Source organism: Dipodomys merriami, unplaced genomic scaffold (assembly GCF_024711535.1).
Source record: "Dipodomys merriami isolate MVZ:Mamm:240054 unplaced genomic scaffold, mDipMer1.0.p SCAF_92, whole genome shotgun sequence".
Classification (NCBI taxonomy): domain Eukaryota; kingdom Metazoa; phylum Chordata; class Mammalia; order Rodentia; family Heteromyidae; genus Dipodomys; species Dipodomys merriami.
This window is the reverse complement of record NW_027206535.1, coordinates 700,114-715,228: the sequence shown is the minus strand read 5'-3', so window position 1 is coordinate 715,228 and position 15,115 is coordinate 700,114. Positions and strand designations below refer to the sequence as shown.

The 15,115-nt window shown below is 41.0% G+C and overlaps 1 protein-coding gene across 5 annotated transcripts in view; it reads left to right on the top strand.

Moving 5' to 3' along the window:
• The first annotated feature begins 8,250 nt into the window (after nucleotides 1-8,250).
• Nucleotides 8,251-15,115, top strand: part of LOC138821549 (HORMA domain-containing protein 1-like) — a 34,440-nt gene continuing 27,575 nt past the window's right edge. For 3 of the 5 annotated variants that reach the window (XM_070013900.1, XM_070013896.1, XM_070013901.1), the window contains exons 1-5: nucleotides 8,251-8,335; nucleotides 8,745-8,847; nucleotides 9,498-9,558; nucleotides 10,462-10,606; nucleotides 14,921-14,984. In XM_070013900.1, coding sequence (XP_069870001.1) covers nucleotides 9,526-9,558; nucleotides 10,462-10,606; nucleotides 14,921-14,984 — 242 coding nt within the window. In that variant the 5' untranslated portion in view covers nucleotides 8,251-8,335; nucleotides 8,745-8,847; nucleotides 9,498-9,525. Of the gene's footprint in view, nucleotides 8,345-8,744; nucleotides 8,848-9,497; nucleotides 9,559-10,461; nucleotides 10,607-14,920; nucleotides 14,985-15,115 lie in introns of all 5 variants that reach the window. The other 2 variants (XM_070013897.1, XM_070013899.1) reach the window with 2 other exon arrangements.

The following is a 15,115-nucleotide window of genomic DNA, read 5'->3' as shown; positions in this document are numbered from 1 at the left end:
TGAGCTACAGCGCCACTTCCGGTTTTCTGGTGGTTTATTGGAGATAGGAGTCTCACGGTCTCTCCTGCCCGGGCTGGCTTTGAACCGCGATCCTCAGATCTCAGCCTCCTGAGTAGCTAGGATTACAGGCGTGAGCCACCAGCGCCCGGCTACACATATCATTTTTTTAAAGTTAGTCTTAAGAGCTGAGAATGTGGCTTAAGTGATAGAGTATCTGTCTCCTAATTGTAAACCTCTGAGTTCAAACCCTAGAGAATAAAAACAAAAACAAAACAAAACCCAGAAAAAATCCCTCACATTATTTTTCTTAGGTAATTGTTATGTTTATAATAAGAATGTTAATTATAGTATACTGGTAATGGCTATGGCAACTTTGATAGGAAAAAATATTAATTTATACATTTTCTAAGGCTCACATTTTATCTTTGCACATAACAAATTTAATAAGGGGTTTATTTATTTACTTATTGGCAATACTAGAGTTTGAGCTCATGGCCTTTCATTTGCTTACTAGGCAATCTACCATCTGAGCTACAGTACTACTCTTCATATTACTGGTTATTTTAGAGATGAGACTCTTGAACTTTGTTCCTTGAGCTAGCCTTGAATCATTATCCTCTGGATTTCAGAGTCCTAAGTAGTTAGGATTACAGGTATGACTCACTAACACCAGAAAGATTTATTTATTTTTTTGTCTGTTGTGGGGCTTGAACTCAGGGCTTGGATGCTGTCCCTGAGCTCTTTTGCTCAAGAATAGCTCTCTACCACTTTGAGCCACAGCTCTATTTCCATTTTTTTGTTTTTTTTGTTTTTTCTTTTTTGTTTTGGGGCTGGGGTTTTGGGTTTTTTTGAGAGTGGTGAATTGGAGATAAGAGTCTCCTGGGACTTTTCTGCCTGGATTGGCTTTAAATTACAATCCTCAGATCTCAGCCCCATATGAACACAGGCTTGAGCCACCGGAACTTGGCTTTATTTTTAATGGTGGTATATATTTATCTAGTTACTTACTTGCTTTAGGCAATATTGGGGTTCGAACTCAGGATCTAATTCTTGTTAGGCTTTCTACCACTAAGCTATGCCTCCAGCTTTTAATAAGTGGTTTAAAATTAAATGATATATAGGAGGGGGCATTGGTAGCTCACCCATAATCCTAGCTACTCAGGAATCTGAGATCTGAGTAATCTGGTTTGAAGCCAGACTGATTCTTATCTCCAATTAACTTCCAAAAAGCTGGAAGTAGAGGTATGTCTCAAGTAGTAGAGTGCTATTCTTGAACAAAAATGATCAGAGACAGTACCCAGAGGTCCTGAGTTCAAGTCCCAGGACTGGAAAAACAAATTATATAATATAAACTTCATTAATCATTAAACTCATGTGCTTAAAATTGAGCAGTTTTTTGGTTTTGTTTTGTTTTTTAGCATTTGTTTGTTTATACGATGCTGGGAGCAAACAGCCTCCCTCTGAGTCTCATCTTGGGCCTGGAAGAATTATTTTAATGATCAATAATTTAATATATTAGTTTAAATAATTTTTGCAGGGCTGGGAAGGTGGCTCGGTGGTAGAGCGCTAGCCTTGCATGCCTGAAGCCATGGGTTCGATTCCTCAGCACCACATAAGTAAAAAGAAAAAAAAAGCCGGAAGTGGCACTGTGGCTCAAGTGGTAGAGCGCTAGCCTTGAGCTGAAGAGCTGAGGGACAGCGCCCAGGCCCAGAGTTCAGGCCCCACAACCGGACCCAAGAGGGTCAAGATCTGAGCTCCAACAGCCCTCTCCTGTCTGTCCATCCATGTATCCATTCTCCTGTCTCATCTCCAAGATGGACAAGGTCTGACCACAGTCTGCCTTCCCCTCTGTCCACTTGTCTGTTCTATGTCTGTCTAACTTGTCTTAGTTTTGAGTTCTTGCAACCTCAACTTACTTTTAAACTAGATTGATTTTAAAAGAAGTCTAAATAAAGTTTCTCTATATTCAAAAATAAAAAAATAAAAATGAAAAAATAATTTTTGTCTAGTCATTAACAATTAACTAGGACCTTTCTTGAAAAACAAGTGAATGAAATACCCAAACTGAATTTGAATCTTCAAAGTATTCTACTACTCATCTTTTTACCTAATTCAGATGGATCTGCCTCATAACTGCTGTATGAGTATATTGTTTCTGCAAAAGCAGGAGGAATTTAAAGTTTAACAATTTTAAAATTCATTCCTGTGACATGAAAAATGTGTTGAATGTTGTCATCATATATCCTAAACTGACCTTTAAATAATTTCACTATTTCTACCTCCCTCTTCACTCGGCTCATCTTAAAGAACAAGCATTGATAAACATAGTTTTAAAGTACTTAATTATCTTTGATTTCTATTTCTATTTTATTTTAGTTTGTACTGGTACCAGGACTTTAACTTAGAGTCCTGCACTCTTGCTTAGGTTGTTGGGGGTTTTTTGCTCACGGCTGGCATTATACCACTTCAACCACACTTACAGTTTTTTGTTTTGTTTTGTTTTTGGGTCCGGTCGTGGGGCCTGAATTCTGGGCCTGGGCGCTGTCACTCAGCTCTTCAGCTCAAGGCTAGCGCTCTACCACTTGAGCCCCAGCGCCACTTCCGGCTTTTTTCTTTTTGCTTATGTGGTACTGAGGAATTGAACCCAGGGCCTCAGGCATGCAAGGCAAGCGCTCTACCACTGAGCCAACTTCCCAGCCCTGTTTTGTTTTGTTGCTGTTAACTGGAGATAGAATCTTTCAGACCATTCTTTCTAGGCTAGCTTTGAAACACAATCCTCAGATCTCAGCCTCCTGACTAGCCAGTAGTTTAGGCATGAATTTCCAGTACCTAGCTTTAATTTTGTTTTTAATTTTAATTTTGTTTTACCCATACTCTTCAAGTGTTATAATGGAAACACTGGGTCATAAAATTTGGCATTCTGATCAGTCTATGTATATGTTTTCCAAATAAAATAGAATGTACAGAATTATAGATGAAGTCAATTTATGTTAAAATGTCACCCGACGCCAGTAGCTCATGCCTGTAATCCTAGCTACTCAGGAGGCTGAGATCTAAGGATGGAGGTTCAAAGCCAGCCCAGGCAAGAAAGGCTGTGAGTCTCTTATCTTCAATAAATCACTCAGAAAACCGGAAGTGGTACTGTGGCTCAAGTGGTAGAGCGCTTGCCTTGAGCTGAAGAGCTGAGGGACAGCGCCCAGGCCCAGAGTTCAAGTCCCACGACCGACAAAAAAAAAAAAAATTAAAATGTGAATTCATGATGTAAGACAGACATAGTAATACATGCCTATATTCCCAGCATTTGGAAAACTGAGGCAGACAATCTTGAGTTTGTGGCCAGCCTGGGTTACACAGTGAGAATGTCTCAAAAATAAAGGACAACGTATGTGGAACTGTCACGACTAAAACAAAACAAAAAACAGGAAGGAAGTTGAATATAGCTGAAATAGATTATTAGCAACTCTTGAAAACAGAACAGTGAAATTTACTGAAATTGTTTTCGAAAAGATGGGATAGAGGGTAAGAGGGTCAAAATGATTGCAACACATTGTAAACCTGTGGAAATGTAACAGAATCCTCCTCTGTATACTTAATATAAGCTAATATTAAGAAAATAAATGACAGGAAAGTAAAACAAGCTCTAATAGGACAGCAGGCAAGAGCAGGAGAGGGGAGAGCTAAAAAAGGGCTAAAAGAGGATATAAATATGATGCATATATAAAAGTAGAACAGTAAAACCAGTTAAAATTGTTTTAAGAAGAGCGAGTAGGGTTGGGGAGATTAAAAACAAAATAAATGCCATCTTCAAAAGACATAAATACCCAAGCTTTAACATTCACTATTTGAGGTACTCCCCTCACCAGAAAAAAGTTTTATTTTTATTTTTATTTATTTATTTTTTGGGGTCCAGTCATGGGGACTGAACTCTGGGCCTGGACGCTGTCCCTCAGCTCTTCAGCTCAAGGCTAGCGTTCTACCACTTGAGCCACAGCACCACTTCCAGCATTTTTCTTCTTGCTTATGTGGTGCTGAGGAATTGAACTCAGGGCCTCATGCATGCAAGGCAAGCGCTTTACCACTGAGCCACCTTCCCAGCCCCAGAAAAAAGTTTTACTATGTTGAACTGGTCTTGAACTTGTGAACTCAAGCAATACTGCTTCCATTTTCCAGCCTCCTGAGTATCTGAGACCATGGGCAGATACCTCCATGCCTAGCTTCTCTTTTCTTTTTTTTTTTTTGTGCCTGACTTTTCTTAACATTGTCCATAAAGTTATACATATCTTGACTTCCCTGTCTCATCTGATGCTAGTATTCTCTGTGTTTCTAGCCATATAGGCCCATTTTCAAATTTTTTTTTGGGTCCGGTCGTTGAGCCTGAACTCTGGGCTTGGGCGCTGTCCCTCAGCTCTTCAGCTCAAGGCTCGCGATCTACCACTTGAGCCACAGCGCCACTTCTGGCATTTTTTTCTTTTTGCTTATGTGGTGCTGAGGAATCGAACCCAGGGCCTCAGGCATGCAAGGCAAGCGCTCTGGTGGCTCAAGGGTTCTGGCGGCTCAGTGGTAGAGCGCGAGCCTTGAGCTGAAGAGCTGAGGGACAGCGCCCAGGCCCAGAGTTCAGGCCCACGACCGGACCCCCCCCAAAAAAAAAATAAATAAAAATAAAATAAAATCTAAAACAATTCAAAGTTGGGTGCTGGTGGCTCACACCTTGTTATTCTAGGTTACTCAGGAGGCCAAGATCTGAGGGTCATGGTTCAAAGATAACCTGGGCAGGAAATCTGTGAGACTCTTATCTCCACCAAAAAGCCAGAAGTGGAATTGTAGCTCAAGTGGTAGAGTATTAGCCATAAGCTTAAAAAAAAAAAAAAAAAAGCCGGGCGCTGGTGGCTCACGCCTGTAATCCTAGCTACTCAGGAGGCTGAGATCTGAGGATCGCGGTTCAAAGCCAGCCCGGGCAGGAGAGACCGTGAGACTCCTATCTCCAATAAACCACCAGAAAACCGGAAGTGGCGCTGTAGCTCAAGTGGTAGAGCGCTCACTTTGAGCTGAATAGCTGAGGGACAGCGCCCAAGGCCCAGAGTTCAAGCCCCACGACCGACAAAAAAAAAGAAAAAGAAAAAAAAATCTTCAAGGACCGATACACACAAAAATAATTAAATAAACTTTTTTTTTCTTGGACTGGGTATATAATGCAGTGATAGCACACTTACTTAGCATGTACAAAGGCCAGGGTTTGATACCCACTACTGTACACACACACACACACACACACACACACACACACACACACTCACACACACCTTTCCTCTATTTCCCTTTCTACTTCCTCTCCCAAACCTCTATTTTCATGTTGATTTTGTTCTCTCCTTTTTGCTTCATTAAAGATAAGTAGTCAGGCACCTGTGGCTCATGCCTGCAATCCTAGCTATTCAGGAAACTGAGATCTGAGGATTGTGGTTCAAGACTAGCCCAGGCAAGAAAGTCTGTGAGACTTATCTCTAATTAACCACAAGAAAACTGGAAGTGTTACTGTGGCTCAAGTGATAGAGCACTTGCCTTTAGCTGAAAAACCCAGGGACTGGGCCCAGGCCCGGAGTTCAAGACCCACGACCAACAACAAAATCACTGTGAAAAATGTATTAGGAAATACTGAACCATCACTTCAAGGGCAAGTACTGGGTTAGATTCTGTAAGTTTCTGATCATCAAATTTTTTGCCAACTGATCAATATACAACCTCATTTTACATGTATTTCTATGTAAAAACAAATAAAGCATGTATTATTGATTCCCTAACAGATATCCAATAGCACTATAATTCATAACAGGACCAAACTTAGCTAACTCATGTATTTTCACCATAAAGCATATCACCACTTTCTTACACTTAGGAATATGAGGCAGGATTTCAATACTATCCTTATATTCAGACAGCAAAATCATCTCCCCACCAAATACCACAAAGATGCAAAAACATGACACTAAACAGAGCTCAAGAAGGATGTTTGGCCAGGTGCTGGTGGCTCACGCCTGTAATCCTAGCTACTCAGGAGGCTGAGATCTGAGGATTGTGGTTCAAAGCCAGCCCGGGCAGAAAAGTCTGTGAGACTCTTTTTTTTAGGGTCCGGCTGTGGGGCCTGAACTCTGGGCCTGGGCGCTGTCCCTCAGCTCTTCAGCTCAATGCTAGCGGTCTACCACTTCAGCCACAGCACCACTTCCGACTTTTTTCTTTTTGCTTATGTGGTGCTGAGGAATTGAACCCAGGGCCTCAGGCATTGCAAGGCAAGCATTCTACCACTGAGCCACCTTCCCAGCCCTGTGTGTGAGACTCTTATCTCCAACTATCCACCAGAAAACCAGAAATGGTGCTGTGTTAGAGCGCTCATCTTGAGCTGAAGACTTCAGGGACAGCACCCAAGCCCAGAGTTCAAGCCCCACAACCAACAAAAAAAAAAAAAAAGAAAAGAAAAAAGGATGTTTGTTCCATATAACAGCTGAAACAAGAAGATTTTTACCTTGTTTCACCTGATGTTGTATGGGGAATATGTATAATGAGATTCAGGGTGATTTGTGTTTTGTTTTGTTTTTTACTATTTTGTAAATGTCTTTAAATGACTGCAAAAATCATATTGAACCAATTCCAATTTGGAGGGTTACAAATAGCCAATGGGGGGCTGGGAAGGTGGCTCAGTGGTAGAGCGCTTGCCTCGCATGCATGAGGCCCTGGGTTCGATTCCTCAGCACCACATAAGTGAAAAAGCCGGAAGTGGCGCTGTGGCTCAAGTGGTAGAGCACTAGCCTTGAGCTGAAGAGCTGAGGGACAGTGTCCAGGCCCAGAGTTCAGGCCCCACGACCGACAAAAAAAAAACAAAAAAAAAAAACAAATAGCCAATGGGCAAGTTCTACCTGTGTATATGTATATTCAGAAGAAACAAAATATCTCTATACCACTGCTAAGGAAGGCTCAGAGCCTTCCTCCTTAGAAGTAACCACAGTTACTAGTTTCTTTCTCTTGTGATACTGAACATTGAACCAATATGTCAGAAATTCAATGTCCTATTTAGGTGGTATAGTGGCCCTCCCTGCCAAGCTATTTGTTGTGATCTTGGGAAACCAGCTTTGCCTGAGACTATTTACTCATCTCTAAAGTTCATCCCCAGCACAAAACCAATTTTAAAAAAAAGGGGCGGGGTGCTGCTTGAATGCCTGGATTCCATTCTTCAGTACAACATAAACGGAAAAAGTCGGAAGTGGTGCTGTGGCTTAAGTGGTAAAGTACTTTGAGTAAAAAGAAAGCTCAGGGAGTTAAGCCCCAGGACTGGCAAAAAAAAAGGAGACAGCAGAAAAGGCAAGTTAATACCTGCATCTTTCTCACTAAGCTCTCCTTGTAGAAGCAAAGTAAGAATATGACAGCGAATTTGAAAGGCCCTTGTAAACTTTCAATGTGATAGAAATATATGGCAAAATAATCATCAGACCAGTTTTCTCATTTTTATCCTGAAAAACTGTTCTAGTCTTCATTGTCCAAAATGAATGAGGTCCAACAAATCTTTTCATATCTAGGATGTTCCTTTCCTTTGTAATGAAGACATGCCAAAGTTTATGAAAATGTATGTTTGCATTACTAACACAATTAATTTAGATATATGAAATATAAAATTAAGTAAAATAAGCAGCTTGTACTATTGGACAATCTCCAACTGATACCCCTTCTGATATTATTTTGTTTCTAAATGACACACAGATGATTTTCCAAGTTATTCAGTGACCTCACTGTTCAGTAGGAAGGAAGCCTGGAATGGTGGATCATACCTGTAATCACAGCACTGCAAAGGCTGAGGCCGTGGATGATTTCTTCAATGGCCAAACTGGGCTTCAAAGAGAGACCTTGTCTTTAGAAAAGGCAAAACAAAACAAAAACCAAACTAAACAGCCTAATGAGACTGTTGGAGCAACTGTTTTCTTGTAGACAAAAGAGAGTGGAAGAACGCAATATGTAATTTATCAAAAACAAGTCAGAAAACAAGTCGAGGTAAACAGTGGCTGAGAGCACTTTGGTCCATCAGGAAAGCTATGTATCTCAGGAACACTGCACATGCAATGAATCTTTTCCTAACGGCATCTGAGAGGACCGTGTAGCCTTTCTGCGCATGTACATTCCCGGCGTGCCTTGCACAGTTCTTGGCGGGAAAGGTGACCAGACCAGAGGAGGCGGGAGGGAGTCAAAAGGCTCCTGTTGAGGCACGTCTGCCACTAACGGCTGAAGAAGGGCGCATGCGCACTGGACCACACGTGCGTCATTTCACAGGTCGCGTGGTCTCCGGCGCCAGGCTCTGGTACTTGATGTAATGCATGTTGTTTGTCTGGGGTTTTCTTTGTCTGTTTTTCATTTTAAGTCTCTTGTCTGTCACCTTTCGCTCACGGCTAAGTTTCTGAAGGCCCAAGTGGCAAAATAGCTGAGAAAAGATGTGTTATTTTCCACAAGAGCTCCCCCGGATGACAGTGGCCGCGGGCCGCGGGCCCAGCTTCTGTCAGGATAACTTTAAATGCGTCTGGTAAATAGACCATTCTGGGAGGTGTGAGTAGCGGCACGCTTCGAGTCGAATTGCCTGATGAAGGAAAGGCAATGGAAGCTAAAAGAAATTTGCATTCTCTTTCTCAAGTTACGCTGGGGAAACGGGGATCGGGCGTCGATTTTTTTTTTAAATAGATTTTTTTTTTGTTGCCCTTTAACCTTTCTGACAGAAATATTCACAGCGGAGCCGCGCTGAGGAAAAGTTACATCGCTTGACTACAGCTGTAACCTTCATTCTGAATGGGAAGACGCTTATGAAAGGGCTTTGTCGGGGTGATTTCTCTTTTCAGTACTTAATACCTGACCTATGCAGTGCTGACAAGCCATGAATACGGTAGAGTGAAGAAAAGGAAGTTGGTGTGTTAGTAACAATATCGTCTAGGGCCAGCAGCCTGGCTCAAGCGGCGGAGCACCTACTGCGCCGGCGCGGCCTCGAGTGCAGAGCTCATCCTGCCAACCCAAAACCGGGTCCCTGCAGGCCACTAGAGGCCGAAGCGGAAGGTGTGGCGGGAGGTCACAGGAGCCCAGGGATTTCTGGGCCAACCTGGGGGACAGAGCAAGACCCATCCTCAAAACAGCAAAGACAAAACCTGTGTGAAGAGTTTCTTTGAGGAGAGGGAATGGTTTAGCAATAGAACATGTATGAGGCCTCCGAGAAAGACACACACACACACTCTCTCTCTCTCTCTCTCTCTCTCTCTCTCTCTCTCTCTCTCTCTCTCTCTCTCTCTCTCTCTGTCATTGAGGTAAGACTACTCGTCAAAATGGCTTATATTTAGGACCTTACTCAAAATATACATTTTTGAAGATTCTGTTTTGCTTCTCATATTTATTCAGATAAAATTCTTCACTGTATTTGTAATAAACTAGAGTGTCGGAGATAAGAATAAGATCTAAAATCAAGGGCTTGTATTGTGTCACAGGTTGAATTAAAGAAAGTATCAGAAGAAGATGGCCACTGCACAGTTGCAGAGGACTGCCATGGTATGATTTCTTATAACTTAATATGTGTTAATTAATTTTTATTTGTAGCAGTACTGGGGTTTGAACTCAGTGCCTTGCCTTTGACCCTGTAGTTTTTTTTTCTTTACTGGATATTTTTAGGATAGACTCTCCAGCCAGGTCAGCTATGTATGCCTAAGCTGAGATCTACTACTTTAGTAGTTTCCTGTCTTGCAGATCATAGAGACTTGCCACTCATTTTCAACTTCCCTCTATAGAGAAGTCTCTGGACTTTTCTGCCCCTGCTGGTCTGGAAATCCTCCCATTCTAAACTTCCCAAATAGCTAGAATTACAGATGTGAACCACTAGCAATAAGCTCAACTACTTTATTTTTGGGAGTTAACTGTTTAAGGATTTAATGATACTAGGAAACCCTGTATTTTAAGAAGTTATTTAGGAAGATATTTGCTAAACTATTATAAATTAATGAGTTGGTTGTATTACATTAAATTGTTGGTTCTGATTTTAGATTAGGTATTAATGCTGTTCTACTCCTTGAGTTAAATAGTTCAGAAGTAGTCCATCCTTAGAAAATTTCCTTGACTCAGAAACAAATAAAATTGTATTATTTGCATACCACCATGCTTTGTGGTTAATCTTGTTAAAACCTAGTCAATGATTAAAGAGGAAAATCAATATAATCCATTTGTGTATTAAGTACAGTTAATCTGCAAGTAGATCATTAAAATTCTTAAACATTTTCTGTGCATTACTTTTAGATCATTACCCTAGAAACAGTCTGACATGTTACAAGCCACCCTGACTTTCTGGGATCACAAAGTACTCTGAAGAGGAATTCTTTCAGAGTGCACAATATTTAAGTCCAAGGAAAAACTATTTTTAATACTTGTATGTAACATGTTTTAATTTTCCTTGAATTTTAGAGTGCATTGGTATTTCCCAGTAAGATATCAACTGAGCAGCAGTCTTTGGTTTTAGTGAAGAGGCTACTAGCAGTTTCAGTATCCTGTATCACATATTTGAGAGGAATATTTCCAGAAAGTGCTTATGGAACAAGATATCTAGATGGTAATGTAATTTTTAAAACTGTATTTAACATTTTTTAATTACTCTAAAACAGTAACTTTTTTTTGCCAGTCCTGGGGCCTGAACTCAGGGCCTGGGCACTGTCCCTGAGCTTCTTCTGCTCAAGGTTAGCACTTTACCACTAGAGCCACAGTGGCACTTCAGCTTTTTCTGCTGAGGAATCAAACTGAGGGCTACAAGCATAGTAGGGAAGCACTCTACCACTAAGCCGCATTCCAAGCCCCTTTTACAGTAACTTTTTTACTTAGACATTTTATTTTTTGGTAACAGCTTTTTAAAAATATAATTCACATATCTGACAATTCACTCACTTAAAGTTTACAATTCAGTGACTTCAGAATGTTCACAAAGTTATGCTGCTCCCACCACAATTTTAGTACATTATTTTCATTACCCCAAAGAAGAAACCTCACAAATGTTAAGTTTTTTGTTTTTGTTTTTGTTTTTGTTTTTTTGTCGGTCATGGGGCTTGAACTCTGAGCCTTGGTTCTGTCCTTCAGTCTTCAGCTCAAGGCTAGTGCTCTACTACTTGAGCCACAGGGCCACTTCTGGTTTTCTGCTGGTTTATTGGAGATCAGAGTCTCACAGACTTTCCTGCTTGGGCTGGCTTTGAACCGTTATCCTCAGATCTCAGCCTCCTGAGTAGCTAGGATTAAAAGTGTGAGCCACCAGAGCCCGGCACATGTTAAGTTCTATCCACTGCCCTCTACCACCCCATCAAGCTTCCCAGCACTAGGCAACCACCAATCTACATTGTTTCTATGGGATTTACTTATTCTTGACATTTCATATAAAAGGAATTATAATATGTAGCTTTAGTGACTAGCTTCTTTTTTAAATTTAATTTTATTGTCAAGGTAATATACAAAGGGATTACAGTTACATACATAAGGTAGTGAGTACATTTCTTGTTGAACTTGTGACCCAGTAACTAGCTTATTTTAGCATCCTTTTTATTTTTGTTTTGATGTTCCTGCATGTAGCATTGATTAGTACTTTATCTTTTTTCATTGCTAGATAATGTTCCATTGTATTGCTATCACTCACTCATCAGTTGGTGAACATTTGAGTGTTTTCCCCTTTTTTGGCTGTTATGTATAATGTAACATTCATATTCAAGTATTTTCAGTAACATTGAAAGCACTTAAGCCTAAAAAATTGCCTTGTTTCTTAAGTATAACTCACTTGACATTACATTTACAATGAATTAAATAGATGAAAACATTGTTATTTGTAACTTTGTAAAGTGGTAGTTTATGTTCTTGTGCCATTTTAAAGAGGTGAAAAAATAGCACATTTATGCAATGATAAGGTTACTTCCCAACATATACTATGTACATATTACTGTAGACCAACTATGCCAAGATCTATAAAGCACTATGGTATATATACTGCCTTTTAAACTCATAATCCTGTAAAGTAGATATTATGCCTATTTTCTTTTTATGTGTATGTATGTGTAGGGTACTGGCATTTGAACTCAAAATATTGGGCTTGCTATGCTGGCATTATACCACTTGAGCCACAGCTCCACTTCTGGCTTTTTGGTGGATATTGGACATAAGAATCTCACTGGCCTCGGTGCTAGTAGCTCACTGTAATCCTAACAATTCAGGAGGATGAGATGTAAGAATCACCATTTGAAGCCAGCCCTCCAATTAACCACCCCCCCTCTACCCCCCCCCCCCAAAAAAAGCTGGAAGTTGCCTAAGTGATGAGTGCTAGCCTGCGCTTAACAGCTCAGGGCTAGAGCTGAGGTCCTAAGTGCAAGCCCCAGGACACACACACACACACACACACACACACACACACACACACACACACACACACACACACACACACACACACACACACACACACACACACACACACACACACACACACACACACACACACACACACACACACACACACACACACACACCACAGAGAGACAGAGACAGAGAAAATAAGAGTCTCATGGACTTTACTGTCTGATCTGGAAATCCCTGAACCAGGATCTGCAGATATCACCCTCCTGAGTAGCTACAATTATAGGCATAAACCATTGGCCCTTGACTGTTAGTCACTTTAGAGATGGAGTTTAGTGAACTTTTTCTGAGTTTTAAGCCATCACAATCCTCCAGATGTCAGCTTCTTGAGTAGTTAGAATTACAGATGTGAGTCAGTTGTGCTTGGCTCCTATTTTTCCAATAATGAGAGATGCTCTCAAGACCTTTTCATTCTGTTAATTTTACTTTTTTACAGAATTCTTTGTCTTTGATACCTATTAACTTCTTGGTCTTTACAGTATTTCAGTTGGATAAAGGACCATAGAAAACACTTTTTAAAAAAAAATTTTTTTTGGGTCCGGCCGGTCATGGGACTTGAACTCTGGGCCTGGGTGCTATCCCTCAGCAATTCAGCTCAAGGCTAGCGCTCTACCACTTGAGACACAGTGCCACTTCCGGCTTTTTTCTTTTTGCTTATGTGGTGCTGAGAAATTGAACTCAGGACCTCAGGCATGCAAGGCAAGCACTCTACCACTGAGCCACCTTCCCAGCCCCGAAAACACTCTTAAGGTTCTAAAATATCTAATTTTCTGTATTCTATAATTTTTTGGGGGGGTCCAGTTGTGGGGCCTGAACTCTGGGCCTGGGTGCTGTCCCTCAGCTCTTCAGCTCAAGGCTAGCACTCTACCACTTGAGCCACAGCACCATTTCCAGCTTTTTTTCTTTTTGCTTATGTGGTGCTGAGAAATTGAACTCAGGACCTCAGGCATGCAAGGCAAGCTCTCTACCACTGAGCCACCTTCCCAGCCCCGAAAACACTCTTAAGGTTCTAAAATATCTAATTTTCTGTATTCTATAATTTTTTTTTTGGGTCCAGTTGTGGGGCCTGAACTCTGGGCCTGGGTGCTGTCCCTCAGCTCTTCAGCTCAAGGCTAGCACTCTACCACTTGAGCCACAGCACCATTTCCAGCTTTTTTTTCTTTTTGCTTATGTGGTGCTGAGGAATCGAACCCAGGGCCTCATGCATGCAAGGCAAGCACTCTACCACTGAGCCACCTTCCCAGCCCCTTGGTTTGTTTTTTCAGATAGCGTCACCATACTTTTGCCCTGGGAAAGGGTGGCCTTAGTCTATGATCCCATTACATCCATTCCTGACACTCTTAAAAATTATAGAATGCGGGCTGGGAAGGTGGCTCAGTGGTTAAAGCGCTTGCCTTGCATGCCTGAGGCCCTGGGTTCGATTCCTCAGCACCACATAAGCAAAAAAAAAAAAGCCGGAAGTGGCGCTGTGGCTCAAGTGGTAGAGCACTAGCTTTGAGCTGAAGAGCTGAGGGACAGTGCCCAAGCCCAGAGTTCAGGCCCCATGACCGGACCCAAAAAAAAAAAAAAAAAAAAAAATTATAGAATGCATGGGCTGGGAAGGTGGCTCAGTGGTAGAGCGCTTGCCTTGCATGTCTGAGGCCCTGGGTTCGATTCCTCAACACCACATAAGCAAAAAGAAAAAAGTGGGAAGTGGCGCTGTGGCTCAAGTGGTAGAGTGCTAGCCTTGAGATGAAAAGCTGAGGGACAGCGCCCAAGCCCAGAGTTGCGGCCCCATGACTGGATCCCCCCAAAAAAAAGAAAAAAGAAAAAACAAAGCAAAAGTTAAAAGACTAGGTGGGTCTCTCAAGGATTAAAACAAATGTGAAGCCTTGAGTTCACTTCCATTATCACATTAAACAAATTTTTTTCTACCCATCAATTTAAATTTCCATCATTATAATGACATTTTATAATAAAGATAAAAGAGTACTTTTATGTAACTTTTCTTCTTTTATGTTAATACCAATCATTTGGAAGTTCATTGCCTTTAATTATATACCATAACTAAAGAAAATAAACTTTAGGGGCTGGGAAGGTGGCTCAGTGGTAGAGCGCTTGCCTTGCATGCATGAGGCCCTGGGTTCAATTCCTCAGCACCACATAAACAAAAAGAAAATAAACTTTAGCCAGGCACTAGTGATGCACACTTGTAATATTAGCTAGTCAGGAGGCTGAGATTTGAGAATAACAATCCAAAGCCAGCCTGAGCAAGAAAGTCTGTGAGACTCTTTATCTCCAGTTAACCAACAGAAAATCATAAGTGGTACTGTGTTTCAAAGTGGTAGAGCACTAGCTTTGAGCAAAAGAGCTCAGGGACAGCAACCAGGCCCTGTGTTTAAGCCCCATAACAAAAAATAAATAATTAAAAAACAAACTATTAAAAAAATCTATTTTTTACTGTTACTTAACAGTAACATATTTATTTCATAATTTTTGTGTTTAGATCTTTGTGTCAAAATTCTGAGAGAAGATAAAAATTGTCCAGGTTCTACACAGTTAGTGAGATGGTAAGTAAAAGAATACATATGGGTAGAAAATTAGCATTTTTTCTAAATTATTTTTGTACATTAAATACTTATTCATATGTAACCAAATTTTGGTGATTGACCCTTTAGTGATAGTACCCTTTTGTCAGGTG